This window comes from Tripterygium wilfordii, chromosome 7 (assembly GCF_013401445.1).
Source record: "Tripterygium wilfordii isolate XIE 37 chromosome 7, ASM1340144v1, whole genome shotgun sequence".
Classification (NCBI taxonomy): Eukaryota; Viridiplantae; Streptophyta; class Magnoliopsida; order Celastrales; family Celastraceae; genus Tripterygium; species Tripterygium wilfordii.
In genome coordinates, this window is record NC_052238.1 from 7,059,504 (window position 1) to 7,081,962 (window position 22,459).

Genomic DNA, 22,459 nt, shown 5'->3' on the forward strand with positions numbered 1-22,459 from the left:
CTATTCTACGTGAGTCTAAAATGTATGATCGCGATATACTCAATAAATCTATTTTTGTATACGTGATTTTTTTTTCATAAGTAAGAAATATATTAAAAGAGTAAATATATAAGATACGATAGGTATACCCATAACGCGGGGGTAAATCTCAACATGAAAAAAATTTCAAATCATAACCCAAAAATAAGAGACAATAGGTAAAATGTACAACATACCCTATAAATATATTTCTTTTTTTTGTATGCGTGACAATAGCATGTGAAAAAAAACAAAAGAGTATATGTAGAACGTGACAATAGGTTAAATGTACAATATACAATATAAATGTCTTGTATACATATATGGTAATTAAACTGTATAGGTACAAGAAGAAAATAATAACATAGGTACCAGGGACCAGCTTGTAGGTCAATGTTATCAAAATCATGTCAGCTCGTCAGTTAGAGTGGTTGAACCGGTATTTTAATCAATTTCAAGCTAGTTCTAATGTCATGCCTGCAAAGACTACGCACGAACCTCGATTTAACTGCAAATTGTTAGTTCTACACGGTTCGTGGGTTAAAGTTGAAAAATTAAATTAAATTAAAAGCAAGGCAAAGTAAAATGTAAACCTGTAAGGCATTTCCATTTTTCTTCAATATTCTCTAGGTCAAGCACAGAGGTAGTCTTATGCGGTTTTCATTCTATAATGCGAAGTTAAACCAACCAAAATCGAAAATTAGATCTTTATGCACAGCCCAAGTGAGATTACAGTTCCATTAGAGGAAGAAACAAATGAAGATAGGCATACCATATCTTGTAGAAATGCATGCACCTAAGAAGTGAGAGAAGAGACGTTTAACACAAAATCAAAGAAGTAAATTCGAAAGAGGTATCAAAGAAGCCCAACCATAAACAACTCAAATTACCTCTTGAACCCCCATAGTCAACACCAATTATGAAAATAAAAGGGCACAAGATTAAAATGATGAAACAACCCCTGCATAAATTGAACTAAAGAAAAGTAGTCAGGCACTGATAACATGTACGTAATTGAATCAAAAGAGTAGGGCAAAACAAAATTTTATACATGTGTTTGATGGATCGTACTTAACACAAGAGGGGGGGTGAATTGTGTCCCCAAATTCCGATAGGAATCTCTTTTTATAATTTAAAAGGAAATCAATGTCAATTAACAATTAGCACACAAATTTGAACTCTAATGATTATCCTAATCAACATTCATTTCAATGCAAGATGTGATACAATATGGTGAATGATCAATTATCAAATAATCAAGGAATTGCAAAAACAGATTTTTTCAAACAACACACTGCACACAGATTTTACAACTCAAATTTCACCTAGCAAATCAAGTCAGAATTCAATGAAATTTGGTATGCAGTATCACAACACCCTAATGAATACTATATCAAAAATTCAGATTAAAATTCAAAGTTTAGCTATGTGAACAGTGCACGGACAGACTAGTGGTTCAGAAAATTCTGCAATCAAAACACTTAATCAATCAACAAGCAAACAATGCAATCAAGAAAGTCCACACAGCAATTTATAGTAGTTCGGAGACTCTTCTCCTACATCTACTACCTAGGTTCACCAACCTAGGATTTTCCAACCTCCACTAAGGATGTGGTTTTCTCAAGAGCTCCACAAAACTCACAAGGGTTTTTAGGTCACCCTTAAAACTGAAGATTTCAAGACAATCTTCAAACTTTACAACCAAGGGTTTCAAGCACTCCCTTAAACTCAACCTCAACAAGGTTTTTGCCCAATGAAGGGACTTTTACAAGTGTTCGGTATAAATGGTTCACTCAAGGTTTGCACTAAGCAAATAGGGTTGAGGAACACTCAAGAATCACAATATCACCTCACGGGTTGGATAGAAAATGAAGAATAATGAGGATTTTCGAATCTGAAAATAAGAAGCCAAATGAGAAGCACTCCCTCTTTGCAAAAGCAAAATAGTGAGGAAGCCTTTAGAGTGGCTTGGGTAGAAGCTTGGATTCAATGGCACAAACTATCTTGAAAGTTTTGAGAGCAAGAATTTCTTCAATGTAATTTTGGCTTCTCCAAGTTGGAATGAGGAAGAACCCCTCTTTATAATTTACCAAGCTCTTGTGATTTCCACCATTGGATCTTTTTCTATCTTCAAATCTCGACCTTCAATTACATGTGCAAATCTTGGCCATTGAATGAATAGATCATTAAATCTCAACCTTGCAATATGTAGCCGTTGCACTTGCATGATTTTCTAAGTCTAGCTTTCCAAGATTTGAGTTGTCATGTGCACTTGCAGCCATCTTTGACAATTTGATCAAACTTGCACCAAATCTTGACCTTGTTATCTCCAACAATTTTGTCATCTTTGATCATTTGATCAAATTTACACCAAATCTTGGCCTTGGTATCTCCAACGATTTCCTACAAAATGTGTAGCAACTTGCAGCCATCTTTGACTCCAAAAATCAAGTAAGATCTTCTTTTAAGTCAAAAGTTTCAAGCAAGAATATGGTCTTATGCACAACCATTGGATTCACCTTTTAAATGGTCATCTTAACCCTTCAAGTCTTGTTGTAATCTGATCCATTCATAATTCAAAACAATTCAATCTCAGCCATAGATTAGTGTACCGTTGGAGCTTGTAGTCTTCAAGAATATCTTCATAATCTAAGTCTTGTCTAGTTGTAAAATATACTTTCTCATCTCTTACAAATTTCAACCATTGCATTTGTCCTTTAGCTTCATCAATTTTCTTCTCACAAAAATCTTATCATTGACCTCAATAAAGGAAGCATGTGCAAGATCTTATTTGATGAAGATAAGAGATCCTTCACATGACCAAACATGTCCCTCCAATCTTGACTTCAAACTCTGAATTTGGCAGCACCAATATATCCATATTATACAGCTCCAAGGCTAATTCCAAACATCAATCAAAATGCCTTAGTGGAAGGTTGATGAACATAGGTTTTTCTTGGTTTTCTAGAGATCCAAGCTCATACTTGAAAACCGGACTTCAATTCACTTGAGCAAACTGAATTCTGAGTGATATAACATCCTCATGATGATTAACCTACAAAGAAATAGGAGGTAGAACTCCCCAATTGCATGTAAGCTCAAAGAGCTTCATATAGAGCGCATAGGTTAATTACATTAGAAAAACAACCCAGAAAATTCGTATTACTGCATGATAAATCATTTTATATATATTAGAATGTCCACATAAAATTTCATAACAATCGGAAATCGTTTGGTCACTCAACCAAGCAAATAAGTCACTAATAGTGAAACCGATAAATTATAAGTGTAAATTCAATGTTATTTTGCAAACTCAGTGTAAATGACCTTTTATCTTGAACTTTACTAAATCAAATATGTTCATAGTGATGAAACTAAGATGCACACGAAATTTCATTTAAATCGGAGTTCATTTGGTTCACCACGTTCTCAAAGAACACATATGCACAAAATTAGGTAGAACCTAGTTTTGGCGGAATTTAAGCATATGACCAAAAATATATGTGATTCACTTAACTTCTCATGATTATAGTCCTAGAACATATATTAAACCTTCATGTGCATGTGATTCAAGTTTCAAGTCATTTGGACCTAAGTAAGATAAATTATGATTATTAGAAGATTAATGTCCTAACTTAGTCCATGTATGTTTGTTTCCAAAACTTAATTTCCAGCACTATCTCAAAAATATATAGATATCAAATTCACATATAGATATACATAAGCCCTCATTTGTATATGCACAATTAAGATATTAAACAATTAACCAAATAACCATTTAAGCATGTTTTCTAGCATTTTAGGATATGTTCAAGTCAAGCATGCTCACACACATTTTAGTATACAATCATACACAATCATCAAAAACACAATGTTGACTAGACACTAAGTCTTGGTCCAACAATCTCTTCATATTCCATTCGTATAAATATTCAAAAGTAAGAATCATCATAAACCAATATCTTTCTCAAGAAATCTTCAAGGATGGATACTCCTAACTCTCCACCTGTAAAAAGGTCTAGAACTGATGAAGGTTCTACTTCTAAAGAAGAAGAAGGTGGAGGTGATCCCAGATTCAACCTCTCCCCTATAAGGGAAGACGTATACGAGGACGATCCCCAGAAAACTATCGAATCTCTACAAGAAGCTTTGAGGGAAACCAAAAGGAGACTTAAAAAAGCAACCGACAAAGTTCAAGACTACAAAAGGCAACTTATGGTTTCAAAGTATGTCATACAAGGTGTTCGATATATGTCATGGGGTAGACAAGCAAGTACTCATGACCCAGATAAATTGCACGAAGCAATCACTGAGATCACAGTACAACTTGGATCTGTTGCAGATGGAATAGACAGTGTTCTTTATACCCTAGAATAAAATTCCTGTCCAACAGTGTTAACTAAAGAAGGCACCTCACTCGTTTTGCTATAGATAGACTAGGTGGAAGGTCTGAGTGTTGCATTTGGTGTTATAATTTTTAGGTGGATAATTTTGCTATTTACGCAGTGATTCGATCACGTTCATTGTCTGTTAATTGAGAAAATATTTTTTTAAGAATAATAGAAAAGTAAAAAAAAAAGAATGTTTATTGAATTAGAAACCATTTTGATCAAGTTTTGACTAAAATAGGTTATAGACGAAGCTTAGAATTGCAAATGAAACAAAATATTAGAGACTTGAAAATGATATGATATGTGGAAAGAGACTGAAGTTTAATACATTCTATATCAATATTTTTCATAATTTGATAAATTTGGAAAGAGTGACTGATTATAAACCCAACGAAGGTGGTAAAATATTGTAAAACCTAAAAACTATAGTATTCCACTAAACGACACTAACTTAGCAAATAATCAAAATATGCTTACCAATTTATGGTAAATTCTTTAAAGATGTAAATATCGTAAGACAATATCAAGAAATAAAATCTAAAAAGAAACCAACTAATCTTGTATACAAAACAAAATGTCATCGATCAAACAACATGAGTGTAGCTAAAATAGCATGTAACTATAAAATAACAAAGAAGTTAACAGATCTCTAATGATGAGATTGTAAACAAAAACATATTTTAGCCACATCAATTGGATCTAGTGAAATGGGAAATCTCAATTGGAATATCAAAATAGAACAATAAGCATGAGGTTGCAAACAAAAAATCAAATTTCAATCACATGATTCAAAAGGATATCCCTCTACAACCTACAAAAGCCAAAAATTTGATCTCCACACAAGAGATGTTTAGGAGAGTGAGGAAGTTGTAGAATTAATCTCACATTAGGTCTCTAACATAAGTGATCCACATATTTAAAGATCATGTACTTATCTTTCCTTAATGGTAGGAATGATATCAAGAGAACAATGTGGCTTAGGTATTGACCTATCTCCATGTATAAAGGTATGTGATTCTCCATCAGTCATGTTTTTGCTTTCATGTGTACATCATTTGATATTGATAACCTTGTATGAATAGGAGATGTCATATTAAAGTTGTTTAGTATTAGTAAGAATAAAGAATTGTCACAACATCTTATAAAACTTTGATATTTTACTTGTATATTATGATACTTCTTATCGTAGTTTATTACTTTGAGTTATTGCTTTATTCATAAAAATGTAATTACTTGAAATGATATAAATTTATTAAGAATAATGAAATTAAGTTTTTAGAAAGAAATTTCCTCAAACCCACAGTTATAGCTTAAATTTTGAAAATTTTATTATTTTTATTAAGAATAAATCTAATGCATATTGCAACCTCTACCTATATTATGGTGTAGATCTATAATTAAATTTGACATTGATCTACCTACATCAACCTCCATCAATTTCTCACTCATCGCCTAATAGTTAGCGACATTGTGTGTGCTAACACAGTAGTTAAGCAACGGATTTAGAAAGAAAATAGAGGGTGGTAACTTGATTTAATTAACCTTTTAAGAGTTAGTAGCAATTATTTATTTTTAGATGATAAAGATTTTATTCGAAATAAGAATGGTTCCTCACAAGGAGATTTAATTCAAATAAATCTATGATTTATCAAGATGATCCCTTCTCATTGTAACAGAAGTTATCCATATGATATTTAAGACAGTAAACAAGTGATAAAACAATTCAATCATGCAGTTTAAATAATCAAGCGTCAAAGCTACATGGAGCTCAATTTGAAGGGAAGAATATAATAAGCTAATACTATATATGCGATTTTCATCTCCCGATCCTTGTGTAGAACATCACGCCTCTATATTCTGACCTCCGTTACTTTGGCCCCCTCATGCTCTTCTTCGGCTCCGACTTTCAACACTATAAATATTTAAGAATTGAAAAAGGAAGGATAGAGAATCATGCATGGCGTACGTAGTGTTGCTTCCACTCTTTCATCAGTTGTTTTGACTCTACATAAATCTCTTCTTCCATCGATGGTGCTCTGTTAAAATCTCTTCTTCCATGATTTGAAGAGAACCATTTGTCATGATGAAATATCTTCTTCCATTATTGAAGCAAGAAACGATGTCTATGAATCCTAACCTGAACCCCCAATTTCATCCCTCCATGAACCCTAACCCCAACCCCCAATTTTATTTCTCTATGAAGAAATCCAAGGGTATGATTTGTGAGCCAGAAAACAAAGAGACATAGCAATCACTTCGATAAAGCCAATATGTATTGGAAGAAACATTGTCATCATTAAAGCAGAGAAGCTTAGCTACTTATTGGAAGACACGCTGCTCTGGTTCTCCTGGGCTAGGATTGAGAGTATGTGGCACTCAAAGGATCAAGGATGGACAATGATTGGTAGGGGATTCGCAGAGATAGCAGAGCCAAAGGGGAGACGATCTTCCGGGCCCTCACGAACTTCTTTAGTTGGCAAAGCCCGGAGAAAGAGTTTGTGAATGCACTGAACGACTATCTCCATGATCTATACACTGACCATCACGGTAATCGTTTGATCTTGCACTAAACGACTATCCCAGGCTTGATGGGAGTCTCTTTCTTGCTATCGCCATTCGAGATCCGATTGATGAAATCTCTTCTATCATTCACGAAATCAACGAGATTCACAAAATTTACGCGATTCTTTTTTTGTTATTAAATGTTTTTTTTTCTTTTTTTGTTATTGAATGTAGTTTTAGTTTAGTTTCTAACTTAATCTGATTTTAATTGTATTAATTAATACTTTTTTCACTTAATTATATAAATCTTTGCCATGTCATCATCGTTTCTCATAGGGTTTGTCATGTCAACAAAACTTAACAGTCAACCTGCCACATGGGCACATTGACTGTCCTAAACTAGGCCAATCTGACCGATTGTGTAATTTGGAACAAATTGAAACTTTGATGTATCAAATTGACACAAAAAATCTTTCGTTGTGCAAATTGAACACGAAAAATCTTTCAGTGATCAAAAGTGTTATTAACCCTTAATTTACCACATTGCCCCGAAGTCTGGACTAGTCAAAAATATTATTTAATCTAGATTATTAATTTATGGAGGTTATACTTTTTGAAGTGCATATATGAATAAATCAATAGAAAAAAAGACAAAAAAAAAGAGAAACGTGATTCGAACTAAAAGAGAAATTGAAGAGAGATTCCGACATCATAAATGAATTCTTGGACATTTTAACAAAATATTTTGTACAAAATACATGCTCATTTTCTAAAAAAATTCAAAATGACAAAAACAAGTTTCGCGTTTTGAGTTCCAAAAAACATTTTAATATGTACAACTCTCTCTTCTTCATTCTTTCATTTTAATCTCAAGCAACCTTATTCAAAAATTCAAAATTTGAAGTTCATCAAATCGCTCATGAATTTGAAATATTTTTTTTTAATTTTTTTTTTTCGGTTCTTATATCTTGTTCAATCTAGAAGAACCCTAGATTGAGATTCCATTTTATTATGGATAGGATAGACAAGTATTGAGTGTGGGATTTGGCAGAAATTTTTTTCACTAAATTTGTGATGATCTCTAAATTATTTGTGATTATCATCAATTCCATTTTACTATAATAGTAAAAAAAAAATAATACAAATGCTTTGCTAGTCTCTAAAAATAATTAAATTTAACGAGAAATAAGATAATAAACAGAAAAACTGAACTGCCATCTCTTGAGTCTTGACCTGATCTCCCTCCATTCCACGGCTCTGTATCTACAACAAATTTATATTTTAAAAAAAAAAGAAAGAAAGAAAAAACCAGAAGAAAATAAATTTGAGCTCAATTCGAGGAAGAAAGTGAGCGAGAAAAGAAAGAAAGAAAAGGATTTGATTGTTTGTTTTGTTTTCTTCGATTTACCCGTTTTAATCTTACTCTCCTTTGCTTTTTCCTCTCACAATCCTCTTTCTTTCAGGCTTTCCTTCTCTGATCCCTAAAAAGATTGTATTTTTATTTTGTTAATGGTTCTTCGGATCAGAGGCTACAATGTGGATGTTTGAAGCGCGAGATTGGATTTGGTAACTGCGATTTTCGATGAAGCCGCGATGAATTGTGCGGGAGAGAAATGGAAATTAGATCTGAGAGTATAAAGGTAAGGTTCGACAAGCTTGCGGGGGCTCCAAGGACACGCTTGCAGGTATGGTTTATACGAGTCTGCGCCAGCATTCTGCTTTGGACCTGTCTGGTACAGCTTGTCGCGGTTGGGGAGCTTTGGCAACCGCGTTTGATATATGGTTTTCTGCGGACTGGGCAGCCTCATCTTCAGGCGGTTGCTCGATCGCCACCGCCTCTGCTTCCCGCGAGTGAGTATTTCCTTTTTGATATATTGTACTGATTTTTTGCTACGTTCTGTTGTGTGATTTTGATGGATACATATATTTTTATAAGTAAGGATAAATCAGAGTACATTTGAGAAAATTCTGTTACAAAATTCAGTTTTTTTGTTGTTGTTGGTTTGGTGATTTTAACTTATTTGTTGAATGCCATGTTCACCAACTCCTTTAAAAGTATGCAACTTTAAGTTGATTTGGTATGCACTGCTTGTAACACTTGCCTCTCAGTTCACATGAAGAAGAAATGAGTGGACATTTAATGGAAGTTCATGGAAACAAGAATGATTCTTCGAGTTTCTTTCAAGTCGCAACATCACTTGAGTCATTTAAAGAATCCAATTAATAATGTAGGATCGTGTTTATATGAAAATGTTGGGTTTGGGATATCACCATGTCAATCTTGAGGGTCTCTAAATCTTGAACTTTCAATACTACTGAATGCATTTGTCTGCTGTTTATAATCTGGGACCTATAAGTTGGGAATTATTATAGTTTATTTGAAGCTGTATCTTCATCAGCTGCAGGAATGCAATTAATGGTTAATGTACCTTTATTAAGACTCATTTTTAGTACTAGTCCTACTTTATTCTGCAATGAAGTCAGACCTTAATAGGTGAAATTTTGCAGGAAACTATACAAGTAATGGTTTTCTAATTGTGTCATGCAATGGTGGCTTGAATCAGATGCGAGCTGCGGTATGTATTTCTTACGCTGCTTTAATTTTCAGTCCTATGTAGAGTTACTCAGCTATTTTGGCTTTTCAGATTTGTGACATGGTGACCATTGCTCGTCATCTAAATTTAACTCTGGTTGTTCCAGAGCTTGACAAGACATCCTTCTGGGCTGACCCTAGGTATATTCTTAACTCTTGGAAAGCTGACTTGAGTTTTTTTTTTGGTGATTGCTCGAAGGCCTTTACTGTTCATATTCCATTCTTCAGTAATTTTGAGGACATCTTTCATTTGAGGCATTTCATTGATTCACTAAGAGACGAAGTTCGAATCATCAAAAGGCTGCCGAAGAAATTTCATCGGAAATATGGGTTCCAGCCCTTTGAAATGCCTCCGGTTAGCTGGTCAAATGAAAAATACTACCAGGAGCAGGTTTGTTCTTTATATAGATATTTTGAATGCTCTAAGTAAAGCTTTATTGAAAGAAAGGCTGGAAGAAAATTCCAGTCAATTAACAGCTTATACAGGACATAAAATAATTATCCAATGACAAACTCTGAACACTAAAGGTAATGTCAATAACAAAAGATTCGTCGACATAATGTATCTCAGTTTCCAAAGACCCGACTAGCACTCAAGAGACACGGACACCATAATGTTTGAAGCGAAATTATAGAGACTTTTCTCCCATCAACAAAGAAGGATAAGATGAGTTGCCTTTCATCCTTTCCAGGAAAGCATCTATGGACTTGATCATTACTTCATTCCCCTTCATTTACGATTTGTCAAAACTCAAAAGTGCTACTTTTGAAGCAATGTTCTGCTTCTTCATTGATTTCCAATGAAAATCTCTTTCCTTCAATCACATTCATTCAGAAGAACACTATTTTGCCCCCACTTTAAACTGCCCTTACTTCTATAGCATTACTTGAAGACTATATTCTGTATTTATTTCTGGAGTTGGTATGTTGATACAAAGTTAATATTAACAACTCCAACTCTCAATCCAAAGCTTCTCTTGTGAACAAGACATTTTAATTTACTACTCCATTTCCAACTCTCATGTTTTCCCCCACTGAAGCTTATTGTCTCCAAATCTACTTAGATGGTGCTAGAAAATTGATGAAATTCTTCCTCATTCTTGCTAAGGCTGCGCCTGTTGGGGAGTTGAATTCCTCTCCTTTCTTAGTTATCTAAGGTGAGAATCTTACCCCAGATGGTTTTCCAAAAGAAAAGGCAAACATATGGGGGAATATTAGCTCTCTCAATAATAAGGTCTGACAGTAAACACTTTATCCTTCAAGAGGGTCCAGTAGAACCCAATCATAAGTATTTATGGGGAAGCCAATGAAATTCCTGGACTAGATTTGCTAAGGTAGTTACTCACTGAAGCATCTTTGTTGACAACTAACCTGAAAAGTCCTGGGAACGGCTTTTTAGAGGTTTATTATCCTACCAAGAACTGTGTCAGAATCTGGTTCTCTTTCTCTTGCCCACCTTGACGGTTGTGAACTTATTCCAATGCTGCCAGCCTTTTGCTAATTTAGTTCCAAAGCTCTGTGCCATATGCCTCTCTTTTGTAGTCAATAATCCCACCGGAGGCCATATTTATCAACTATGAGCCTTCTCCATAGTCCATAAGTGGTCTTCGTTGTGTAAAATTTCCATATCCCTCTATTGCACTTGAGGAGAGAAATAATACCTAATTCTCCAATATTTTTGAGGAGTTTAACAGTTTACCAGTTTTTTTCCTCCATCTTGGTTATCACCCCAAAATTTTTCTTTTGAGTACTCAGTTACTTGCAATAGAAGAAGGCGAGGGAGAAAGGAACATATAGTAAATAGGAAGCTATAGTTAGTGCTTTGAATGATGGTTAGCTGTCTGCCTTTAAGAGCAAATTTTTCTTCTAACCAGCTAATCTTTATCAAATCTCTCCGCCACAGGTTTCCAAATAGAGCTGTCCTTGAACGTAGCTGCTAGAGGAAGACTTGGGTAGCTAGTGGGTAAAGAAGTTGTTCTACCACCCATCAACTAAGTGATTAACATTTTGTTCTTGTCCGAAGGAAATGTTGTGCTTTTGCTGAGGTTGACTTTTAACCCTAGGACAGCTTCAAAACCCCAATAAGATGGTCATGGCCCTAGGATTTATAACTTGATCAAGATCAGCACCACATATTGCCGGGTATCATCTGCATCATATAAAAGATATGAACTTGCTCTTCACCCTGACCTATCTTTGTTCCCTGGAGAAAACCAGCCTCCACATCCTTGTCAATCACTCAATCATGTGGCTGAGAGAGTTCTTCCCCAAAACAAAAAGGATAGGAGATAAAGGGTCTCCTTGAATAATCTATTTCTTGGGTTCAAAAAGAATAGGACATAAGGGGTCTTCTTTGCCTAATCCCTTTCTTGGGTTTGTAGAAGTCTGGGCCTGCACCATGGATAATTGAGAAAGAGGGAGAGGCTACACATCTCTTGATCCAGTTTATTTACTTTTGTCCAAAACTTTTCCTTTCCATACAGTAAACAAGTAGTTCCAATTCATATTAAGAATTGGAGATTTTATAGTTCACAGACTGAAAAGTGTGCATATTATATGAGAAATCAGAGAAATGGGGATATTTTCAAGTCTCTCAGGATTTGTTGTATTGCATGCTGCTGATTTTTGAAAATTTTGTGTGTACGACTTTGGCTACATTTTTGCATTGTGAAACATGTTAACAGAAGACTTGGGAGTTTCAACGTCAATTTTTAGGATAATCAGAACACTCTGATATGAAGAGATGAGTTATCTTGTCTGCGTTTTCGTCTAGAGAAACTGATATTTTGATTTTATTCTTACTGTGCAGATTCTGCCTCTTTTTGACAAGTATAAGGTTTTGCATTTCAACAGAACAGATGCACGCTTGGCAAACAATGGGATTCCCCTATATCTTCAGAAACTGAGGTGCCGTGTTAATTTCCAGGCGCTGAAATTCACTCCTGAGATTGAAACTCTGGGGTATAAATTGGTTCACATTCTTCAAGAAAAGGGCCCTTTTGTCGCTTTGCATCTGAGATACGAGATGGACATGTTGGCTTTCTCAGGTTGTACCCATGGTTGCACGAATGAAGAAGCTGAGGAGCTTAAGAACCTGAGGTATGTCGAAAGATGGCAACCTTCACCAATGCGTTGCAGTGTGTAAGGATCTAAAGCAATCCTCAACCATTTATAATAACACAGTTTGTAAGGATCTGAAGCAATCCTGACCCATTTTAATCTGTCTGTAGGCCACTGTACTTTAGGATTATTTAAAAAAATAATTATTCCAATCTGGTGGATCAAATTATTATTTCTGGCTTCTACCGCCTGCACCTTTGGAAATGATGCCAAATGCTAGATGGTTCAGTGGTTGGTTTGTGGTAGCCCAATAAATCATATAATATCCCATGCAATGGGGGCTTGATTTCTGCCTCTGCTATCTAGGACATATGATGAGTAAAGACATTTGATGGAGGCAATACTTATTATTTCCATGTTCTATTGATCTTGGTGTATGCTTTCTTCTGTCTGGTCTATTATCCACGTGGTTCAAGAAGGCTTGTGCTATACTCTGTTAAATAAAAGTGATTATAATATTCAGCATTTGCTGCTCATTCATACAGGTATGCATATCCATGGTGGAGGGAGAAAGAGATAGTGTCTGAAGAAAGGAGATCACAAGGTTTGTGTCCTTTGACGCCTGAAGAGACGGCACTAGTCTTGCAAGCATTGGGTTTTGACAAGGAAACACAGATTTATATTGCAGCGGGTGAGATATATGGTAACGACGTGAGGCTTGCGGCTCTAAGAGCTGCATTCCCAAATATTGTAAGTTGAGTTATATATGTTTTTTCATTAGCATTTTCATTTATGAATGTTCCTAGTTTGAGATGAGGAGCTTCCTAAAAGCTTTTGGAGATGCTTGTTTCGTCCAAACCTTGGTTATCTGGCACTATTATTAAGGACATAAGAAAACCCTATGTACTTTGTTGTCCTTTATGGCGTATCGGTCATGGTCAGTTATGCCACTTTTGAGTGTCCGCCATGGATGACTCTTGTCAGTTAATTAATGTTAATGCTTATGTTGTTAGGAGATAACATGGTAACATATGCTTTTAAGAATGTCAAATAGCTTGGATTTTGTTTCCATTTTTATGTACCTATTTGGTTTACAGAATCTCATTGAGGCTTTGTTTCGAGTGATTATAAGACTTCAGACCATGCAAGTGCTTGCCAATTGGCCATGAGTATCATTATTTTTTGTATTCACTATAAGCTCCATTGTGGTAGCTTCTTGTTATCTTGCATGGTGTTTGGTTGATTGCATTGTTTTTAAACATCTCAGAACCAATCAAAATTTCAGGTGAAAAAGGAAATGCTGTTAGAACCAGATGAACTGAAGCAATTTCAGAATCATTCATCTCAAATGGCTGCTTTGGATTTTATGGTTTCAATAGCAAGCAACACTTTCATTCCTACATACGATGGAAACATGGCAAAACTTGTGGAAGGTCACCGTAGGTATTTTCACCCACTCCACTCTTAATAGAAGGAATTGTAATCTTACTATCTCATAAAGAAAAGAAAACTATTCCTATCGGAAATGTGTTCAAAATACTGGTGATCTCATGCAGGTATTCGGGTTTCAAAAAAACTGTCCTACTGGACCGAAAGCGACTTGTAGAGTTGTTGGATTTGTATCAGAATGGGACCTATTCGTTGAATGAGTTCTCTGTTGCTGTTCGACTGGCACACGAGAAAAGGATGGGACAGCCAACTCGTCGAAAGATCATTGCAGAGAAGCCAAAGGAAGAAGATTACTTTTATGCCAATCCTGAGGAGTGCCTTTGTGAGGGAATGAACTGTGATGACTTATTGGGCCCTGGTAACTTAAGTTCTGTTGTAGCGAGCAATCATAGCTAATCATGGCTTGAAGCGGTGTTCAACATGCAAGTTTAGAGTGCCTGCGGCTTCCCTCAAAAGTGGGTGTTACAAGTCCACACACATCCTTAAGTCTTTGGTCCTCATTTGGGCATATAAAAATTATATCTATAGAGATGCAGCACCATGTAGTTCCACAAAAGGTTGATCCCCATTCATTTATTAGTTCACCAATTTTAAGTAGTTTCTTCAATTCCTTCATGTAATTTTCAACTCATGATACCAATGAATTACCTGTGAATTTGAGCCATTTGGGTTTGAAAAGCTTATTTGAATGGAAGGCACTACGCTGGTTACATTTCATGCAATTGTCGTTAAATTTGAACGGATTGTCTCCAAAGCTTTATCGGGAAAGCAAAGCGAGATATACTGGAATTGTGCAAGTGAAATGATATCAGAAGCATTTGCAGATGGCTGACCTGCAAGGGTTATACTTATACCAGTGCCCTACACACTTCGCAGAAATGACTTGTTTGCAGAAATGACTTCCTGCACGCCAAAATGAGAGTATATCATAAATAAACGCGTAATATCAATTCATCTGTGCCATTATCAAACGTTATTTCCAAAATTAGAGTATATGATTGTTGAATCCACTATGTATACTCTCCTTCCTATCAACTAATTATTTTCCTGGCATGCTCAAACAGTCAATGTTGCACAATTGAAAAAATGTATGAATAAGGCAAAAAAGTAACTCAGTAAAATTGGTAATGTATCTATTATTTTACAAAAAAAATAAAAAAAATGAGTTGCCCAACGCAGATCTGAGCAATGCAGTGCTTTTGGTAGTAGCAGCAGCAGCCTAAAAGCTTGCAGCAGATACTGTGCTAAGTGATAAACCTTGATACAGAGAATGTCTCTTTCCCATCATCTGTTTAGCGTTTTTGACAAAAAATTCTCTTTGCAAAACAACATTCTACAAGGTATCTTACTTCTCCCAGAAGATAATTTCGCCTTCGTCCCCGCATAGGCCAAGGTCCTGGAGCCTCCTTTCTTGGTAGTACTCCAAACCATCCAATTCTGATTCTCGCTTCTCGAAGATCTCATCAACTTGCAGCAGCAATTTCTTCTCTCCAGCCCTTATTTCAATTGCAATTCGAACCCTCGAATTTAGATCTGCACATCCTTTTAACTTCTCATCCTGTAGTTCACATTCGAAGCATGTCATTACAAGTTTGCAGCAATTTAATAATTGGAAATAAACCATCTGCGTTACATTTTAGTAAAGAACTTGAAGGGGAATGACGGGACATGGGAGGGCCAAAGAATGAATCAAGAGAAAAAGGAAAAGGATTGCCTGGCAACTCTGACCAAGGATGCCAGTCTAGTTTTATTCATGATTGAACTGCGAGTATAGCTTTGGCTTCATAGTGAGAGAGGATATTTTAATCCGAGTACAACTGGTTGAGAGCGAAGCATGTCCAGTTGGATTGTACAAATCATCTTGAAAGTGAAAAAAGTTACCATGCAAGGATATCGCCCAAGCAAGTGGCGTAAAATGCATTAGTACATTAAATATATTTCGGGATTGTATAGCGGGCTGAGGTTATCAGCTCAACTTGGGAATTCTCTCATGAATTCTTTTTAGGTGTGATCCATCACATTAATGCACGTCAAAGGTAATCCACGGGATGAAATAAATAAATGGTTCGCGTACTCTTAAGTGAAAGAAAAAAGTCACCTTTATCTAAAGGTCTCTAAGTGAAAGAAAATGTCTACCTCATCAATGGTGGTCTGATAACCAGAAAGAGCTGATTTGCAAGCATCTCTAACAACTTGGCATATTAGCTCTTCATTGTCACGGCTTACAGGCAACTCAAGGTGGCCCCAAACAGAATTTCTGAAAAGGGCTTCCAAAAGGAAAGCATCAGTTCCCCCAAGTGCCACTAGCCGTAAATATGGAAGCATTCCTGGTGGAAGAGAACTGCCCAGAACTATGTCAAAGGATACAGTTTCACCAAAACCATTTGACTCAGCAATGTCCAACTTGTCTCCAAAAAATGGATCCGATTCAGGTATCCCTAGTGTCAAGGTGAATACATTGCGGTTTGGCGTCATTTCTACAAAACCATAGTCCAGAGCCAGCTCTGCATTGCTCTTATTCAAATCATATTGGATCAAAACCTATTAATGACAATCTGAAAAGTAAGTCATCACATGTGAATACTAATGATTTCATAATTTGAATGAAAATCTTTCTCCTAGGTTGACCACTGCTAACTCATGAAGCCAGATTTTGATGAGCCTCTTCAGCTCAATCATCATGATGTCAAGGATGTCTTTTAAACAAGCACAATTTTTGGTTTATAAAACACACCCATAAATATGACATAATTCAGGTGTGTATAATTATTTTATCCAATTTTGAGTCCTCAAAGAACAGCGTTGACATAGGGAAAAAGCCTGTGAGCTTAGATCCATGAGATGCAAATGTACACATAATTTCCTATCAAGTTCGAAAGAATACTTTACCTGCTCCCCCGCCTTTACCGAAACTGGTGACCTCAAAGAAAATAAGAGTTCTCTAGAGAAAAGACCAGCTCCTTTAATCTCCCATGCATAGTCTTCTGTTGTTATGGTGGGGCTATGGTTGATCTGATCAATGAGCCAAGTTCGCAGAACAATCATTTATGGAAATGATAGGCAGCCACAAAAAATAAACAAATACGGAAAGTGAATGGTTCATAACAGCTCGGAGTTGTTACACTGAACCTGGAGATTACCACTTTTAGTCTATTCACGTCCTAAACTTTTATGAAATCCCAAAAGCAAAAGATTTTGAAACAAGGATTTTAGTAGCATATATATATATAAGTTTGTATTCATTTTTTGTGCCCCTTTAATTATGTGATCTGAGGATCTCAGAGATTTAACAAATTACAACAATTCGAATAGTCAGAATTGTTTAGTTCAAGTGTTCAACACATTTTCATTGATGAAACACAATAAGGTTCACCAGATTACCAGAAGCAGTTTGTTTAAATGGAAAAATTTCATGACAGGCTTCAGCTCAGGAGTTACATAACAATAACCCCAATTTTATACTTCGAAAAGGGGTGTTGTGAAACAAACGTTAACTGCAAGACATGGAATATCATTTTCATTCAAGGATAAACAACACCCTTAACGCTGTACTTCAGCTTCCCATTTAATGTCAGAAAAAGATTGCAATTTGTATTCCATTAGATGATAATGTACCCAAAGAAGAAAGTTTTCAGGATTTTAATCACAAATTTTATTATTTATTTTACTAATGATAATGTACCCAAAGAAGAAAGTTTTCAGGATTTTAATCACAAATTTTATTATTTATTTTACTATTGTAATTTATTTTGAAATATACAGAACATTACCAAATCAGCAAGAGGGATCAAAACTAGATTTTGACCACGAAGACGTGAAAATGCCCTTGATCTGAGGATCGCAAACGCCCAGTAGAAATCACCCAATGTTATAGGGGAAGGAAATAGTTGCTTGTGAGGGAGGATGATTTCTTCTTCAACTTTCAGAAATTCACCCTGCAAATACTCTTTAACACCCAATGTTGTACTCAAAAGTTGGGTTCCTGCATGAATTAAATAAGATACTAAGGACCAAAAAGGTTACACTCTAGCAGCTGCTTCCTAGTAGGCACATTTCCTGGGTAGAGTCAGAAAGCGCAACAACATACGTTACTTTTGAAAACATGGTTGGGAATTCTACCAGAAAATAATTTGGGACTAAAGAACGGTATTTACACGTACATTTAGTTTTCATTGTAATGCCACAAAATGCTTATCTTCAGAAAGTAATACTATTCTCAAGAAATTGTGGGTACAACAGAAGGTTCCAGCTAACATGGCCATAACAAGCATTGGTGTCAGGCGTAGTTCAAAATCCACAATTATATTCTAAAGTAAATAACAAAACTTACCTTGAAGCTCCGAGAGCTCCTCTTCTGACCTGCACTGGAAACAACGGACAACATTTTAGCAATCCCAAAATCTGAAAGCCAGTAAGAGACACAGCACCATTATATATAACAATCAAGGAAAAGCAAGCCAAACGAACCAAAATATAGTGGAATCCGTACACTCGGGAAGAACATCCAAATAAGGCCGCCAGGGAGAGTCCTCTTTCATCTTCTCTCTGATTAAGAACAGAGCCACAGACACCCAAGGCTTTAACCCGCTACACACGCTCCCAATCTCTGATTCTGATACCATATCAGGATTTATCCAAAACTTCTTGGGAACCTCCAAAACAACCTCATTCCGAGCAATGTCTCGCTGTGCAATCAGCCCCAGGCCTTCGGGGACGACGCCGGGTCTCAAAGGAGACTTAGCATCGGAGACCACGCCCTGCTCACAGAGCCACCGCCAGAAGGTTTGCACCGGTGGTGGTGAATGGAGACACGTGGTGGATAGGGATCTGGTCTTGAGAAGGAAGGATGGTTTGCTTGCAATGATAGGGAAAAAGTTTATGTTTCGAAGGGCTTTGCGAGGGATAATGAATGATGAGGGTGGGAGAGAGAGTGTGGAAGGCGTCGCCATTATCCTCTGTTTATCTAAAGGATAGAGAGAGCTATATCGTGGTCTCTGGCAATTCCTTTTATGGCTTGTGCTTCGTACAAGCCGTCTGTTTGGTGCAGCGGGTGCGAAGGCGGACTCGCTGACGGAGCCGCTTCAAACAACCTACATATTTCAGCGGATCCGCTGGCACCCCAGAAGCTCCGGATAGGAGCTTCTGGGGCGTTTAACGCTTCCAATATTTTTTTTTTTCAAAAAAGTCATGTGGGGTCGACAAATCATTGCAGTTTATTTTTTTAATGAAAATATGTTTTGCACTTGTATGGTTGTACCCAATACATTTTAACCTGCACATTATTTTTTTATTAACATTTTATTTTAAAAAAATTAAAATTTTATACTTCACATTAATTTTAATACTAAATTAAATTTATATGATTACTAATATTTCAAATAATCATTTTAATTTTGATATAAAAATATTTAATAATTTTTACTTTTTTATTAATATTTACAACATTATTTTTTATTTTAACACAATATCTTAACATTCCTTTTATTAGTAAATTTTATTTAATAAATTAAATGTAAGATTAATAAAAATAAAAAATTATTATAAAATCATTATATTTATTATTTACTAAAAATAATTATTTTATTAGTTTTATTAACAAAATTATATTTATTATATTAAATTTAATAACAAATTTTGATATAAAAATTATAAAATCTACTATTATAATACTTTAATTCAACAACATTTCCGCTAGCATCAATTTTTAGTTTGTTAAACACCTCACATCATATTCCACAGCTTTAAGCTTAGCATATTTTCCACAACATTTCCGCTAGCATTGAAAATAAATTTATCCGCTCTAGCAAGGCGGGTGGCACAACGTTTCAGCTATGAGGACGCTTGGCGTCCACCGCCTTGACAAACAACGAGGCATTTACCGCTGCCTGCAAAAAAGCTCTCAATAAGAGCTTCTTTGCAGGCGTTTGAGGAAAAAATTTAATGTGGGGTACACTTAATCAAAAGAAAATCTGTCAGTATTTTACTAATTAAATTTTTTTTATTAATATAAACGTTATAGTATTATTAACTTATTTAGGTAAAAGTAAAAAAAAAACTTAGACTATAATATTATTAACTACTCCAATAATCATTTTTTAAAAATATTTATAATTATATAATTAAAATTAGTTTTAATAATAAATTATATTTATTAGATTAAATTTAATATAAAAATCATAAAATCTAATATTATAATACTTTAATTCAACAGCTTCTCCACTAGCGTAAACTTTTACTCCACCAAACACCCCACAATATATCTAATAGCTTTAAGCTCAGCTTTTTTTCCACAGTTTTTCTGTTAGCGTTGAAAATCAATCCAATCACTCTACCAAATTGACCCTTTACATTTAAACATTTTTTATGTGAAAAATTTTCTTCTAACCATTGGATAAAAGAGTTGTTTTTTTAAAGGAAATAGACATAAGAATAATAATAAAATGTGGGGATTGTACGGACAAGTGAAAAAAAGTTTAGAAATATGAACAAAAGTTATAAACTTATCAAAATACTCTTTTTAAAAGACCAAAATCACTCTCTCCTTGATGAAAGACTCGTGAACTCCTTACGAACCAGACGAACCTCAAGTTGACAAAGACTCGCCCTCCGTCAGATCTCTTTTGTTGATTTGCCAGTTGTCGATCTCTTTCTCCATCATATCCATCCTACATTGTCATAACCAACACAAGTTTCTTATCTCTTCTATTAATTGAAGTTCCTTTAGATCCTTCTTCTTCAAATAATATCTATCAGTGCAGAAGAGATAGATCTTCAAAGTAGAGATTTTGATCTAGAGAGAGAAATAGAGAATGAAAATGAAAAGGACATCTTTCGATTATCATCAGCATATCTGTCATTATATATGTTTTAATATGCTAATATTACATATCTTTTGCATATGCTAAAATTATATCTGAAAGGCACATCACAATTATTCTTTTTCTTGTATTTTATTTTTCTTCTAGTTCTAGTCATGATGGATCTATTTTAGATCTATTTATATGTTATCTGTTTTGGATCAATTGAAATTTTATCTATTTTTAAAAGTTATAGGTTTTCCAAAATGCTATATGTGTTTCATCATAATTTCATATGTCTAGAGGCACATCTTCCCTCAATTTTTGGAAAAAAAGTATCATGCGTACTTCTTAATACTCAATTTTCAAATTAAACCCAATTATTTATGTTTTTATAATAATTATATAATATGTATGGTTAATATAAAAATAATTATTGATTGATACACACTAGTACAAGTGAAAAATGCTTGAGACCCATAATATGATGTGTAACTTAATGACTATGTAGACATTTATTTAATTTGATGACTATATACATATGAAAAATGCTTGAGACCCCACAGGATATGACTCCTATTTTATCCTCAATCAATGTGAAGTGTTGGATGTTAAGTGAGTCTTACATGGTTATTTATTAACAAATGATATATATTTCATATGTCACATAGATTTAGGGGTAAAATGGGGGTCTGTAACATTCCGTTACTATATAGATATTTGTCTATTCCATATCACTTTTCACTAAATAGCCTAAAAAATTTTCAAGAGCGCTGCCCCCGAACCCCTATCAACTTTTCGCTCCTTCCTGTAAATTCTTGCATCTTTCATTGACTAAGCCCTTACTAAATCCATTTTCTAGATCCACCTATGCATATGTCATTAGTTTTCAAATGAAAATATGTGTAGGATATTTTCAAAATAGGTAAAGTTTTTGTTTTGAATAAATGAAAGCAAAAATTTACACATAGCTCTACATTAGCAGTATAAGAAATTAAGAACTCTAAGCCTAGAAAAATAGGCACATGAAACCCAAGAACACACAAAAAAAAACATCGGAATATATTGGATAGCACTAGGATGAACCTTAGAAAACTATTCCGGGATAAACCTTGACTGATTAAACAAACGAACAGAAAAGAAACAAGCATAAATGGTCTAGATCTGGGGTCTTGGCTTCCCCTTCATCAAGATTTAACGTTGGAAAGATCGATCTTCACCAGATATATGAGTCCCATCACTTTACAACATGGATTTGTGTCACTGAACCACATTTGAAAAATAGATGATCAAGAAACCACGATTTATGGAGAATATCTAGATCCATACCAGTGAAGAAATCCAATAATAGACCTTATTCAATGCAAAACAAATTTAAAAAGGTATATATACTTTTGGGGAGGAGGAGGAGTGTACTCCTCCCCATACTGTCATTGTAAAATTTGAGTGCATTTTACAGAGAGAGCCATTGGATTAAGAATTGATTCCAGCATGAGTGGAGATATTAGCACCACAATAATTGGTTCATACGCTTCCTTACATCATCTATGGGACCCATTGTTTTTTTTTACTTTTTAAATATTCTTAGGAAACAAACCTCTTTCTTGTTTCATTCTTCTTTGTATTTCCACTTGATTTCTTCTTTCTCT

General features: G+C 35.0%; 2 protein-coding genes across 3 annotated transcripts; one reads left to right on the top strand and one right to left on the bottom strand.

The window, feature by feature from the left end:
- Positions 1 to 8,181: 8,181 nt before the first annotated feature.
- LOC120002854 (rhamnogalacturonan I rhamnosyltransferase 1-like) lies at positions 8,182 to 14,735 on the top strand. Of its 2 annotated transcripts, XM_038851703.1 has the most exons (8): positions 8,184 to 8,762; positions 9,420 to 9,487; positions 9,557 to 9,645; positions 9,733 to 9,895; positions 12,314 to 12,603; positions 13,110 to 13,314; positions 13,850 to 14,007; positions 14,121 to 14,735. In XM_038851703.1, exons 1-8 carry the CDS (start codon positions 8,525 to 8,527, stop codon positions 14,407 to 14,409), a joined length of 1,500 nt encoding a protein of 499 aa, XP_038707631.1. In that variant the 5' UTR covers positions 8,184 to 8,524; the 3' UTR covers positions 14,410 to 14,735. The 2 variants fall into 2 exon arrangements, with proteins under 2 accessions (XP_038707630.1, XP_038707631.1); XM_038851702.1 differs by having other exon boundaries at positions 8,182 to 8,762; positions 9,557 to 9,895.
- Positions 14,736 to 15,108: 373 nt separating this feature from the next.
- On the bottom strand, positions 15,109 to 19,007 carry LOC120001376 (fructose-bisphosphate aldolase-lysine N-methyltransferase, chloroplastic). The gene is made up of 6 exons (XM_038849671.1): positions 18,481 to 19,007; positions 18,344 to 18,372; positions 17,784 to 17,995; positions 16,903 to 17,025; positions 16,150 to 16,554; positions 15,109 to 15,571 (listed from the first exon to the last, which is right to left on the bottom strand). Exons 1-6 carry the CDS (start codon positions 18,960 to 18,962, stop codon positions 15,359 to 15,361), a joined length of 1,464 nt encoding a protein of 487 aa, XP_038705599.1. The 5' UTR covers positions 18,963 to 19,007; the 3' UTR covers positions 15,109 to 15,358.
- Positions 19,008 to 22,459: the final 3,452 nt, after the last annotated feature.